Source organism: Suhomyces tanzawaensis, assembly GCF_001661415.1.
Source record: "Suhomyces tanzawaensis NRRL Y-17324 unplaced genomic scaffold CANTAscaffold_3, whole genome shotgun sequence".
In the NCBI taxonomy this organism is placed as follows: domain Eukaryota; kingdom Fungi; phylum Ascomycota; class Pichiomycetes; order Serinales; family Debaryomycetaceae; genus Suhomyces; species Suhomyces tanzawaensis.
Window position 1 is genome coordinate 734,428 of NW_017963638.1, and position 13,089 is coordinate 747,516.

The 13,089-nt window shown below is 46.3% G+C and overlaps 6 protein-coding genes across 6 annotated transcripts; 2 read left to right on the top strand and 4 right to left on the bottom strand.

Annotated features, from left to right (window-relative positions):
* Window positions 1–63: 63 nt before the first annotated feature.
* On the bottom strand, window positions 64–2,058 carry CANTADRAFT_89508 (uncharacterized protein; the record flags this gene model as incomplete). The annotated part of the gene is made up of 1 exon (XM_020211575.1): window positions 64–2,058. One exon carries the CDS (start codon window positions 2,056–2,058, stop codon window positions 64–66), a length of 1,995 nt encoding a protein of 664 aa, XP_020065016.1.
* A 306-nt stretch (window positions 2,059–2,364) lies between these two features.
* On the bottom strand, window positions 2,365–2,643 carry CANTADRAFT_89509 (uncharacterized protein; the record flags this gene model as incomplete). Its single annotated transcript, XM_020211576.1, has 1 exon — window positions 2,365–2,643. The coding sequence occupies one exon, from the start codon at window positions 2,641–2,643 to the stop codon at window positions 2,365–2,367; it is 279 nt and encodes a 92-aa protein (XP_020065017.1).
* A 925-nt stretch (window positions 2,644–3,568) lies between these two features.
* Window positions 3,569–5,737, bottom strand: CDC27 (anaphase promoting complex subunit; the record flags this gene model as incomplete). Its single annotated transcript, XM_020209630.1, has 2 exons — window positions 3,569–4,675; window positions 5,171–5,737. The coding sequence occupies 2 exons, from the start codon at window positions 5,735–5,737 to the stop codon at window positions 3,569–3,571; spliced, it is 1,674 nt and encodes a 557-aa protein (XP_020065018.1).
* Window positions 5,738–6,417: 680 nt separating this feature from the next.
* BOI2 (Boi2p) lies at window positions 6,418–9,771 on the bottom strand. The gene has a single exon (XM_020207506.1). The coding sequence runs from the start codon at window positions 9,488–9,490 to the stop codon at window positions 6,467–6,469; it is 3,024 nt and encodes a 1,007-aa protein (XP_020065019.1). The 5' UTR covers window positions 9,491–9,771; the 3' UTR covers window positions 6,418–6,466.
* On the top strand, window positions 9,608–10,281 carry CANTADRAFT_218589 (uncharacterized protein). Its single transcript, XM_020206750.1, has one exon. The coding sequence runs from the start codon at window positions 9,724–9,726 to the stop codon at window positions 10,192–10,194; it is 471 nt and encodes a 156-aa protein (XP_020065020.1). The 5' UTR covers window positions 9,608–9,723; the 3' UTR covers window positions 10,195–10,281.
* CANTADRAFT_25704 (uncharacterized protein) lies at window positions 10,145–13,072 on the top strand. The gene has a single exon (XM_020207507.1). It carries the CDS (start codon window positions 10,368–10,370, stop codon window positions 13,011–13,013), a length of 2,646 nt encoding a protein of 881 aa, XP_020065021.1. The 5' UTR covers window positions 10,145–10,367; the 3' UTR covers window positions 13,014–13,072.
* The last annotated feature ends 17 nt before the right edge of the window (window positions 13,073–13,089 follow it).

The window sequence follows — 13,089 nt, forward strand, 5'->3', positions numbered from 1 at the left end:
TGTTAGTGATGATGGGTATGCCACGGACCAAAAGGTCTATAATGATGTTATTTGAGTGTACCACTAGTCGATTTTGACAGTCCCGTAGATCTTCTTAGTGAATATCAACCCCGTCAAAACGCCGATGGCACCGCCGCTGAATCCAACCAATGCACTCGCCAATCCCATGTAAGAGAAATAGAAAAGCACACTGACAAAATCGCTGACGCTCAAATGGAACGAGAAGTAGTAGGTAGAATAGGCTAACACAAACCAGCCGATTGATGAGCCTGTTCTAAAACTTAACCAGTGCCAGTTTGGATTCTTATAGAAAACCAATGAAGTGTAAATGGCAACAATGGTGGACTCTGCAATGACAATAATCAACATGATTGCACTGATCAATAAGAATCCATACATGTAGTAAAATGTGGTTTTCTCCAACCAAACCGAATTGAAGATGAACACTAATTCCACGTAAACAACGCCGAAGGGAATCAATCCAAATACAGCAGTGCTTATGAGCGGGTTCAACAACCACGATCTTGGATAATTTCTCGAAACAGACTTTGAGGATTTGGAATCAGAATGGTCGTTGTTGGATGTTGAAGAGGTATTGAGGATTGACTTAGCTTCAAATTTCCGCTTGTTTCCAAAATACCCACCAACCATACCCAAGGGCAATTCAATGATGAACAACAATGTAAAGAGTACCAAAATAGTACCAAATGGTAAGGCGTTTGATGAATGCTTTGCCCAAACAAAGAAATTGAGGAATAACATGACCGACAACACCAAGCTTGGTAAGAATCCACTGAAGAGCATCGACAACACAAGTGTCTTCTTAGGTGAATATTCATAGTTCAAATAGTGGTTGTTCAAGAGCTTGTGTAAAATAATGCCTCCATATGCCGACACAGAACCCACGAGACACAATGAAAACATGGAGACCGAGTAGAATGCACCTTGATGATTGTTGAAGAAGGTGTTTTTGGCAGCTGCTCCACTGAAGTTAAACCTAGTGTTGATTACAAACAAAACAAGCACTCCAAAGGTAGCAAGAAACATCTGAGCACCACATGCTACAAATACCACCAATGGCAATGGCAAGAGTGGAGCCTTGTTAACTTCTTCCAAAAGGGCTCGTGAAATTCCTCCCTCATTGATGTTGCCATCTATGTCTTTGCTCGTGGGCAAGGAGGACGATGCAGTTTGGATGTCCTTCTTCAAGACTTTCACCAATACGGCAGCAACAATCAACGACAACAAAAACACTAACACGAGTGAGTTCACGAAGGAGAACCAGTGGATGCTGTGGTTTTTGGTGTTGGAGTCGTTTTCGTAGTACAAGTCCCATCTGGACTCGTAGTCGATGGAGTTATCTTCTCTCCAGTACACCGAGTAGGTGTATGGAATGAGGGTGGTTTCGGGTTCTTTGGAGGACTTTTGGTCGCTGAATTTCAAGGCAAAGTTCTTGTAGTCCTTGGAAGAGCCAGGGCATTCTTCGTTGCTCACACTCTTTGGGTAGACCTCGAAGCCCACGATAGCGGAGGCTCCGCTGGCACGGTCACGGTGGTACCGTATGACGAGCATGACGTGGTTGTAGATGTAGCTGATGTCGTTTTTGACGAATCCAAGGGGGAAGCCTGCAGCGTAGTACTTGTTTCTGCCGTGGGACGACACGAAGGTGGTGGCTCCTGGCAAGCCATCGAGCAACCAGTGGGCCACGTAGCCGTCTTTGATGAGGCTGTCAGCCTTCTTGATGCCCAGCTCCTTGGTTATGAGGTCGCAAAGACGCATGCATGGCATATCGACTCCGAACTGGAGGTCGTAGTTGCTTTCCCAGATCCTGTCGCCTCGCAAGATTTCGCCCAACGACAACGGCACGGGTCTGTTGTGGGCAGCGGGAGGACACACAAACGGCAAGTTGTAGTAGCCGTAGGGAAGCTGGGTTTTGTCGGACTCGATTTTGTTGACCAACACCTCCACCTTGTCGCCCTTGCGGTACAAGTTGGGGGAGCCGAGCTGTAACGAGAGACATGTGGTGATGAAGAAGGGGACGAGTGCCGCGACAAGCATGGTGGTGTAAGTGGGCTGTTTCCGGTGGGTGGGGTGTGTAGTGGGACTGTAGTGGGACTGTAGTGGGACTGTGGTGGGGGTGGCGAGAGGTGGATGGACCCTCCTAGCCTTGGGTGCAGTGAAGGTAGTGAGTGATAGAGCCGGCTAGTGTACGGTACGGCCTGGCTGGTGGAGCGGAGTTGTCTACCGGTAACGGTGGTGGGCAAGAATTGAAATGTCTTTTCCAGCGCCAGGAGCCATGGCGCGGGAGTGGTTGTGTTTTGATCCAGATTACTACCGAGATAGGGAACACTGCGGCTAGTGAGGTTACACGGCAGGGGAAGACCCTGGTAGGGTGATCAGCAGTGAGTAGTGACGTAAGGAGGCTGCTTCCATTACGAGTGCCGTCAGGCGGGAGACGCTGGGTGGTTCAGCCGTGCTAGATCTGGCGTGGTGTGGGAGACACCCTGCGTCGGAGATGCCTCGCTGGCGTGGTGGCTCAGGCGTGGTGGAGCGCGATGCAGCGCGATGAAGCCCGCACAGGACGATGGCCTGGCGAGCGCATGGAAGCGTAACGGGCTGAAACGGAGAGGCGCAAACAGGCATGAGATGGGGAGAGATAAATGTGTAAGTGGCATTAATAGGGAAGTATGGACGAGCCGGGTGGGATTAGGTCCACTACCGATGGCCAAACTAGCTTAGCAGCGGTGTGTTGGATGGTTAAAGAGTAATTGTACTAAAGATAATTCTGTATGACAGACACAGACATCAGATAATGGTTATTGTATCTTTAGTTAATTCTTCAAGACAGGCGTTGTCCTGAAGGTATGTGGCTTAGGGTTCCACGGGAGTACCAGACAATAGTACTTGAAAAGTGAAGTCCAATCGCACACAGTGCCAGAACAGCCTGCTGTGTTTCAGTAACTTGGGCAGGTGTGGCCATGCTCTGGCGACTGGCACAACCAGACCTCTTAGAGAGTCTTTCCACAAAACAACTAAGTTGGTCTTGGTCCAAGGCGATTTCAAGCTTCCAGAAGCTACCAGAACCCTCAGAGCAGCGATTCTTCGCTGGGATCTTGTGTTATGACATTAGTAGAGGTAATAATCTATATATATCGTGAATTTTACCATCAATGAAATGTAGAGGTAATAATCTATAGATCGTGAATTTTACCATCGATGCCATGTAGAGGAAATACGAAGGACCTGGAATATTAACCCAAGATTGGCACCAATGAAAGTAAGATTTTTTGAAGTGCTGTATTGAAAAGGATACTATCTATTGTATTTTGTATTTCATTCTATAATATGACCGAGACATACCCTTCCGAGATAGCCCTGGTCAAGTTGTTCTTTCAAGCCTTACGAATAAGTTGCCAAATTCAGCAACGGCAAATACAGGGAAACCCTTCTGGCGAGTAATATCATGATTGGGAACGATTCAGGGATTCATAGATTATAGTGTCATAGACTTCTGCACTCTCAACCGCGAGCAAAATTGGTCTTATTTAGATCTCTATACTACCATAGCCTATTTCTCCTTGAGAGACTCCATGGCCTCCCGAATCAAGTAGTTGCCTTTGGGATCCAAGTTCATCGCAATGGTGAACTCCTTGATCGCCTGGAACTTATCGTTTTGGATGTTGTACAACTGTCCAAGGAGAAAGTGGACTGAGGCTTCGTCTGGAGCCAATTCCTTGAGCGTCTCAAAGTATTTCAATGCCTGGGGGTATTGTTGCATAGAAAACAACGATTGTGCCTTCTTGAAAATGGGCAATGGGTTTAATGGCTGGAGCTTGTTGGCCAATTCATACTGTCTTAAAGCCAAATTCTTCTTTCCTAGTTTCTCCAAAACCATTCCCACGCAACAAATCAAGATGACATTGATCGGGTTGATCGAAACAGCCTTCCGGAAATGATAGTCTGCTCTCTGGTAATCTCCAAGGTTAATATACACCATTCCAATTCCGTAGAGCGCATTGTAGTGGCGTGGATCAATAAGTAAACTCAACCGGAAGTTCTCGAGCGCCATTTCGTAGTTATCATTCCCGAAGTATTCGTGTCCTTTTAATGTGTATGCATATGTGAAGTTCTCATCCAATTTGGTAGCTTTGTTGAAGCATTTAATAGCCTCGTCGGGCTCTCTCGTCAACGAGAAGAGATTACCAATCGCACACCACGCAATTGCAGAGTTGGGGTCAAGGTCGTGGAGTTCATTCGCCAAGTACGTCAATTCTACCTTCCGATGCAAATGCCACAATAACGTCGAGTAATACTCCATATCCTCCATTCTGGTTCTATCCAACTTCCGGAGTTTCACAAAGAAATATTCGGATTGCTTATAGTTGACGATTTCGTAGTGTAGTCTTCCAAGCTTGCTCAATACCCATGGGGTTTCCTTCTCTTTCTCTGACAATGACTCGAGGATCCTGATTGCCTTATAACAATCATACTTGCACATACACTTGAATCCCTTTGCGAATATCACATAAAGACCAAGTAAATAATTCTCACTCTTTTCGATTTCTTTCATTGTTATCATGGAAACGGTTGTTGATTGGGGATCCAGCTCGTTGTTGATAGTTGGAATAATTCCACTAGAGTTGTTACGTTTCAAGCTTGCTCTTATTCCAGGCTTCTTTGAGGCTGGCGTATCCACTGACTTTGAAGAAGAATTGGTGCCGGAGTTTCCATTGGCACCAGTTGGCTGTGAAATAAGTCTTGAGGTGATCCGTGAATATGTGCTTTCCTTTTTGAGTTTCTTTTCATTAACCCCAGCATCTATAGGAAAATTGGGCTTGGTGAACTCAAAATGGTTGCTGGTATTGCTTGCGTTGGGGTTAGTCTTTCGCAATGGGGCATCTGGAATTACGGTTGGTTTCACTCTGGGGGTTGATACTGAATGGTTGAAACTGTCGTCCGGATGGATCACAGGCGTGTCCATGCCTCCTGTAGCGGCAGCAGTTCCAGTGTTGGAGAAAGGATTGGATATGTTGTCATTAAATTCGTTATGGTTGATGAAGGTGGTGCTTGATCCCGGAAGAATATCTTCGCTCCCGTTCGTCGAGCGGTTGAGGATATTGGTGTTGCTCAAGTAGTTTGATTTGTAGATTGACTTGACCTTGACGTTGACTCCGAGCTTGCACAATTCCTGGAAGGCCTCGAAGTCGTACTGGTTGTGCTTCAACGCTTGAACATAGTTGAGGGCGCTGTTCTTGGTATCGTTGATACCCTTGTATAACGACGCCAACAAGTGGTAGATGGTGGAGGAATCAGGGTATATGGATCTCCTGTGCTCGTAGTTGAACTTGTTGTGGTTGGTGGTGAAATAGAACGGGTTTGCTGTCGAATTGGCAGCTTCCAACGAGGACTCGCTGTACAAGTGGTTCAACCGGAAAAGCTGGTAGATGCCCTCCTGGTACTTCTTCAAGATCAAACAACACTTGGCAAAGAGAAAGGCAAACCCCAAGTGGTTGGAAGAGAGCAAGTCCACCAAGCGAGCGTAGCACGACTTGTGCTTGCCCTGGCGGAACAACGTGAGACAGTAGAGGTAGATGGACTCGAGGTTGTCGCCGTCCATGGCGAGGAGCCGCTCGCTGGCGAATTCAGCATTGGAGTAGTTGAAGTTATCTAGCGAATGGATGATGATAGATCTGAGGTGCTGTAGCACGTATGGGTCTGACGACTGTTCCGACTGCATGGTGGGGCGGCAGCTTCTGTTGGGAGGAGTGACGGAAGTGCTTATGCCGTGGTATGTCTCTGTGTGGAATAGGTGGTGATCTCCTTGGTGGTTAGCGTGGATTTGTAAACAAATACTGCGCACCAGTGGTGGAAGAGGATTGCGAGAGGGTGTACTATGAGAGGAGAGGAAGAGCAGGTAAACTGCGATAGGAGGCTTAAGAGCTACTAGAGGGAGAGGGTACTGGTTGGTGGTAGGTGATTTGTGCTTGAAATCGACAATCTTGCACTGTTGGTGTGATATACATTTATCTGTACCATCTGGTTCTACAATTGAATTAGTGAACTGTTTCGCTCGAAATTATACTAGGATCTAATTCCCTGGTTTGTTCACTCGTGTAGTGAATGTAGATCTGAACAGTCACAGTAGTCATGCTATTATTTGGTACGCGTTTCTGATTCACTATGCTTATGGAATCAGAATTGTGCAACTATTAACTAGATCCCAGGAGGTTTTGTAACAGGGCTGGCTAGCCCAGCTGCTTAGTTTAAATAACTAGGCCATGGAAAATACATAAAAACTCAATTTCCTTACCTAGGTATCTAATATGCTGTCGCAGTCATCAAAGGATTGGATATAAACTGATGGCCATAAACTTCTACGCCGGCGCTTGCGGCATAATTGCAACCGTCGAGAATGTGGTAACTTGCCATTACATCAAAATGGTATCATTATACATTAATATACACTTCACTTCTTAGATTTGATCACAAAGGTGTGATTACCTGACCCATCACTGGTGTAGGCCAACATTTTCTCGGATACTGACTTCTTTCTTCCAGACATCACCTTGCCATTGCTATTCGAGAAAACCGACTTCGGCGTGCCTTCAGAGTTAGCGGTGGCTGTAGTGGTGCTAGAGGCAACAGGTGTGTTGCCAGTTTGACTCTCTTGGAAATAGTCTGTGGTCTTCAGGTTAGAGTTTGGAGTACCTGAAGGTGACGAAGTGTTGCCACTGTGACCCAGCCTTGGAGACAAAAGTCCAGAAGCAAGCAAATAAGGAGAAGCGAACCCACCCTGATTCGAGGATATTTGGGGCGTGGATGGTGTTTTGGTGTTAGACTTTGAGAACGACGCACTGGTATCAATTGAAAGCTTGGGGTGACCGTTCGAATTGGGTTGAACGGACGATACCGTAGTCTCATCAACCGAATCAATGATTGGAGAATTGTTGGAATCCAATGAAGTCTGAATGTCAGTGTTCAATTCACTCAAATACAGACCATAATCATCAAATCCATCACGAATGAATCCCTTGGATCTCAATTCTTCATCCTTCAATCTGGTTTCCTCTCTAGCTTTGGCCAACAATTCTTGGGCCTTAGCCAAACTGACGGTAGGGGTAGAGCAACTGCTCACAACAGGAACCGAATCGTCAATATCAATAGTTGCAGTCATCAATGCTTTTAACCATCCTCTCATTTCTTCTTGGGTATCGACAGCAAAATAGTGGGTTTTTGGTTGAGTGAACATCAATCCCTTCTTAAACCCAGGAGCAGGTGGTACCAACTTAAAGCAATATCTACCGAAACCAGTAGAAGAGGCATACAAAGCAATATACTTGTCATTGGATCCGGAACTGTTGTCTGATTCAGCATGTACTGGAATAACTTTGTGAGCTGTGATATCAATCAATCCCTTCTCCTTCTTGTCCTTCAAGGAAGTGAAGTATGACAATCTTGTACCGTGTAAAGTGAAATATCTAGATCTCCAGCTCAATGTGTTTCCAGATCTCTTTGACATCCAACCACTGTGGTTTGCACTCTTGATCGCTTCATCCGGGGTGACTTCCCTTATACCTTCCTGGAATGCAGACGTTTTCAGTTTCTTTGAAGAGGTCAAGCTCTTGAAGTTTTGAGTAGAAGTAGTTCTCAAATTCTTCAACCTCGAAACAGGATTTGTGCTTGGTGCCACTCCAGTAGAATCTGATGTGGATCTCTTTTCATCGACTTCATGCTTCCTCAGATCATCAACCTTGTAGGAGATTGACTTCAGCTTCTTTGGAGAGAAAGAAGTGTTATCAATATCAATTATATCTTCATCCTCTGCGTTACCCTTTCTCTGCTTAGGAGAAAACAATGAATTCTCTCTCTTGACTTTAGCAGGGGAAATTAACTTAGGGACAGACACCGTATCATCATCATTATCTGTATCGATTGCAGAGTCGGGATCAATATTGCTGTTATCTTTCACAATCTTATTGGATTGCAACTTGTTGCTATTCTTTGAGTTTGTTGGCTTTTCATCGTTACCAGATAAGAACAGAAACAAAGAGGAATGTCTTCTATGGCCAGTTATGACAGAAGAGTTTCTGCGATGGTGATAGTGCTGTGAATTCTGAGAAGCATTACGATTATGACTGACCATTGAAGACTCATAGATAGATGAGGAAGGTCTAGATCCATTCACTAATCCCAAACCAGTTGCGTTAGTTCGGGTGACATATAATCCACTTGTTTGTTCTAAGGGACTGGCGCCACCGAATTTGTAGTTCTTATCCACTGGGCTTGGTTCGTTGGGTGGTTGAGGGGCTTTTCTGGGAGAGATGAAAGACAGATCAGCGTTTACAATAACACTAGATCTATTTTCATGGAGGTTGTCCAACGATTGGGATCTCTTTCTTTGATGTCCCTTGAAATATGATCCAGCTTTCAAGTCGGCTGAAGGCATTAATTGGCTTTGATGTCTTGAAGAACGCTTATCAGTTTCAGATGATTTGAGGTTATGGAAATTAGAGATTTTATTAGGGGATGTGTTTGACGAACCTGGAGGGCTAACGAATTCATCTGTGGTATTTGATGACTCTGGAATTGATTCTTTGAATGAATTCTCGTTCTCAGTGCTACCCACGGTCACGTTGTTCTTACTTGTGGATCGACTTAATGATTTGTGCTTAGCACTTCTGGAGGAGATTTGCCGCAATTTATCAATTTCCTTGTGGACCTCAAACCTCGTTCCGAAGGAGTCGATATCCAACTCCTTCAAATGGGCCAAGTCTAACTGGAAGAGAATTTCACCGGTGATCTTGTGTCTGGCAAATTTACCAGCGATATCCAAATCAAACCCTAAGACTATAGCAAAATAAGATGAGACTTGTTGAGGAGTCCATTCAGCAGCCTTCAAAGGATTTAAATCTTCGGTCAAGGATTGTGCGGATGGATTCCTCTTGTGTGTGTTTTCATTAGACTTGAGACCCTCAAGTACTTCTGTTTGGCCAGAGTCGTTAGCATCATTATTATTAATGTCCTCTTCAAGGGAGTTATTCTTTGTGGACGTTCCATTGCTTCCAAGGAAGTTTTCAGTTTGGAGTTCCTGTAGAGCCTTGTCAATGTCACTTAAGGTCTTGTTTGCTTTGTTGGCAGGGGAGGATTCTTCGTCCATTCCCAACTTGCCAAATTTGTCGGTAAGCTTGGACACGTTATTTGGGGTGCCAACCGGGGTATTGCTGGAGGTACTGTTGCTGCTGAGCACCCTTCTTGACCTTGATCTCAATAGGGAGGGCTCGGAAGTCTGATTCTGCAAAATTTGTGTGAACGACTTGGGGTACAAGCCGACTTCGCTGGTCAATAAGTTTTTACCCATGAACCACCCGTCGTTGTACTCGCTATCGTCCGCCAAAACCTCGACCTTGTCGCCTATCTTCAAGCTGAGCTCGTCGCCTAGCCTGGCGTTGAACTGCTTTATACAGATGTACACTGTGGCGGAGGAGGCCATTTTGGGAATGAGGTGGGATGGCTGTGTGGGAGCTCGGGTGAGTTAAGCTCTGTTGGAAGGCTCGTGTGGAAGGCTCTGGTGGGAAGCTCTCGTGAGTTAAAAGCTCAGATATGTAAGCTCTCGTGAGTTGAAAGCTCTGGATGCCTGAAAAGCTCTGGTGCTGAGTCCGAAGTGGATGCTCGTGACGGCAGTCTGGAATCAAAGAAGCGCAGAACACAGGCAGGGGACCAGGGATGGTGGCGATGGCAAACTGGCGCTGGGGACGGGACGAGAGTGGTGATGCTGGCGGTTATTTACTTTTTATTTGGCTGTCCCATCGGCACGTGATGCGCTACCCTGGCGATTGTCGCTGGCACGGCCCCGTAGTGAGTCTGGTTCCCTGCGCGGGGCGTCGTCACCAATCCAGCCCTGCGTACGCCGCGGGCTTTGTGCCAGGTTGCCGCCATTCTGGTACAACGTCTGCGCCAGCAGGGAATGTGGATTCTGGGCTGACACCACAACCTACTGGCTGGGGGCCGTTTCAGACACGCCTGGTGGAACGCGTAGCCCCTCGCGGAGACGACAGGCCTAGGCTAGCCGAGCCAGTGCCCCCACGACTGAAAAACATCCCTACTGCTTCTCTCTCCTCTTCCTACCAGTGCTGGCTTCCAGCCGTGTCCGGTGCGACCCACGCTGGAACTGCCTGGAACGGTGCGACGCTATAACTGCCCCACTGGACCTTCCGTGCGACACCCACGCAATGCGACATGTTGCACGCCCGCGACATTGGCTGCTCCCTCTGGTATAACCGCTACGGGTGGCATATTCCACCAACCACTATTCGTTGCCAACCCCGTCTCCAAACACCCATCCCACACTAGCCACCACCACTAGTGCGATGTCGCCACCTCCCACGCCCTTGGTGCCGCTTTCTCGTGCTGCCTCTGGCCCTGACCCTCCACATCCTCCCCCCTCCCAACCGACCCAGCAACACCTCCTGCCCCCTGGAGCCGATCCTGCCCACGAATCTAGTGCTGGCACCCTCGCGGACGCCCCGCCGTCCGCCTTGCCCCCCATCAGGCCGCTCAGCTACATCTCCACGGCCCCCAACGTTAGGGGGATAGGCTCTCGTCTCAACTCCCTAAACATCATCTCCGACTACTACTTCAGGCACAGGCCACATCCGTCCCACGTCGCCACCCTGGCGTTCCACCCCAGGAGCTGGGTCCCTCCTCCTGACACCGACTTGTCTGTCAACGTCCTCCCGTCGCCCTTGCGCAACGTGGGCTCCTCTGCCCCAGAAGATACCCAGATGTCGGAGGAATCCGACCTGCGCTACTCAGAGGCAGAACTCAACCAAAGCGACGATGAAATCGATATCAGCTATACCGAGCTGGAAGCCCAGCGCGCCATTCAATTCATTGATTCCATCGACGTGGCAGGTGATTCCAGCGAAAGCGAACTGGAAATGCCACCAGAGAGACCCTCGGACATCGACGCAACCGAGCGACTCTTACTCTCATCTGCAAGGCAGAATACCTCGGGCTCGAACCGCTTGATAACTCGCCTCATCTCCTTTAACAGTTTCGATCTGCGTAACAACCCCACAGGAAACGGATCGGCAGTCCCCCTCCAAAGACAGAACGCCATACGAAGCCGTACTAGAAACTCCAACAAGTGTGTTTTCTACAGAAATGGTGCAGATCAGCAGACCGAAGATTCTAAGAACGAGCTCGAATCAACCATGGAGCGTATCAAGCAAAACTCCGCTAATCTCATCAAGGATATCGATCAGTTTCTACACATCATTCGGGGTCAAAAATCAAACCATAATTTATTTCATGGTGGTTCCGAGGAGTTAGATTTAGTGTACGCCTTCAAGATGACAGGTTTGGAGCACAACTTCCATTTGGAAGGCAAGATGGACGCATTTTTGAGACTTAGACAGAGTCCGGCATTGTGGTCTCGTAAGTTGTTGGGCAGGGAACCGGAAGAATCCACCTCTACTGCAAAGAGAAGGTATGTGTCCCAAAGCCCATTCAAATCAAACAAAAAGAGAAAGTTAGCATCAGCTGGTCCTGGTACTGAAACTGCGAAATTCAATCGAGAGTCCACCGCTTTAACATTAATGCATCAATTGTCCCCAAGTGAGAAGTATAGGATATTAAGTGTGCAGTTCAGTTCGTATTTCAAATCAGGTTCATGTTTTGGGGTAAGGATTTCCAATGAGGAGAATGCATACAGTGATTTGTATCTCACCAACGTTGACTATCACCGAAAATCTATCGATGGTGTCTTTCGAGTTATGGAAGATGACAAATTCAACCAAATCGACTACTGGAAGAGACTTTTCAAGCATGCAAAGTTTTTCTGTGGAGAAAACAGCCTTCTTCAGGATAAAATACTGGGCTGTTCCGCATTGGCAAGGAGACTATTTCTCTTAGAAAGAGCTGAGTATGATTTAATATTGAGTCTCGCAACTAATACTGATTGCAAAAAACCAATGCCGTTAAATTTCAATATTCCATTCCGAGGTCGAATTATTGATTTTAAAATGAATGACTTGAGGTTTCTATCATCTAATTCCAAAAAGAACCCAGTAAATGATTCTTACGCATTTACGAAGCATCTGTCGCAAACTTTCAAATACAATTTAGCGAATTTGCAATTGATAGAATGGATGAGGTTGCAGCCATTCCAAGAGTATAAGGATTGTTATCTTGAGATGTACGCACAGGAATTGAAAGAGCTGCTTGAGAATATTTCTCAGGAAGGGCCCAAGTATGGCCTGCAACAGACAATTGACTTAGCCAAGGAATTCAAAAGCACAGTTCATTTACTCACCAAGTCATACACAGTGGATGATTGTTGTTCTGCAACTGCCAGTCAGGTAGATCCCAGACATACCTCGGACAGATATTATCACCAAAATTGGGAAAAGCGCTTGAGTAAGGAATTGTTGGAGAACTTGACTAGTGATGGATATGAAAGCTTGTTGAATGTTCAACTCAATTACATTTTATTCACCTTGAAAGTCGACCTTATAGAGTTTTTGGATAATATACTCAACTGCATACTTGAAACATTCAAAAATCAACATGTCAACAACGAGAGTAAAGAATTCAGGTATTTGATGCAAATAACTCAACTATTTGACGTCGACAATGTTACAAATGAGGATATTCTGGCCATTCTCTTATGTTCGATGAATAGGAAGACAGGCAAAGTACACATTCACAATACATTGCCATACATCAATTATAAGAACCAGAGTTCTCGAAGAGTGATCGGAGTAGTTGATAGTGGTGTTTCCAGATACAATTCTAGCGGAGTTCCTTCTTCGTTCAATTCTGCTCCATTCAACTCGTGGCTCGATAATGAGGATATACGAGAAAGATACATGAGAGAAGATCGGCATCGATTTGACCAGGAGCGTCCTCGGGTAGTCGATCCCTATATTGATGGTCAGAATATCGATATGTATGGATATTCCAAGCAAGAAGGTGCTTTGGGAGGGGGAAGTCCCAGCTTCGATGTTTTGTAAAATATTAGCTAGAGGTCTAGCATTTTTTTAAGGGTTATTTTTTATAGGTCAGGTAATGGTATTTAATTCGTATCGA

Coding starts and splice junctions, on each gene's coding strand:
- CANTADRAFT_218589 (XM_020206750.1), top strand. CDS start 9,724: ATGGTGGCGATGGCAAACTGGCGCTGGGGACGGGACGAGAGTGGTGAT.
- BOI2 (XM_020207506.1), bottom strand. CDS start 9,490: ATGGCCTCCTCCGCCACAGTGTACATCTGTATAAAGCAGTTCAACGCC.
- CANTADRAFT_25704 (XM_020207507.1), top strand. CDS start 10,368: ATGTCGCCACCTCCCACGCCCTTGGTGCCGCTTTCTCGTGCTGCCTCT.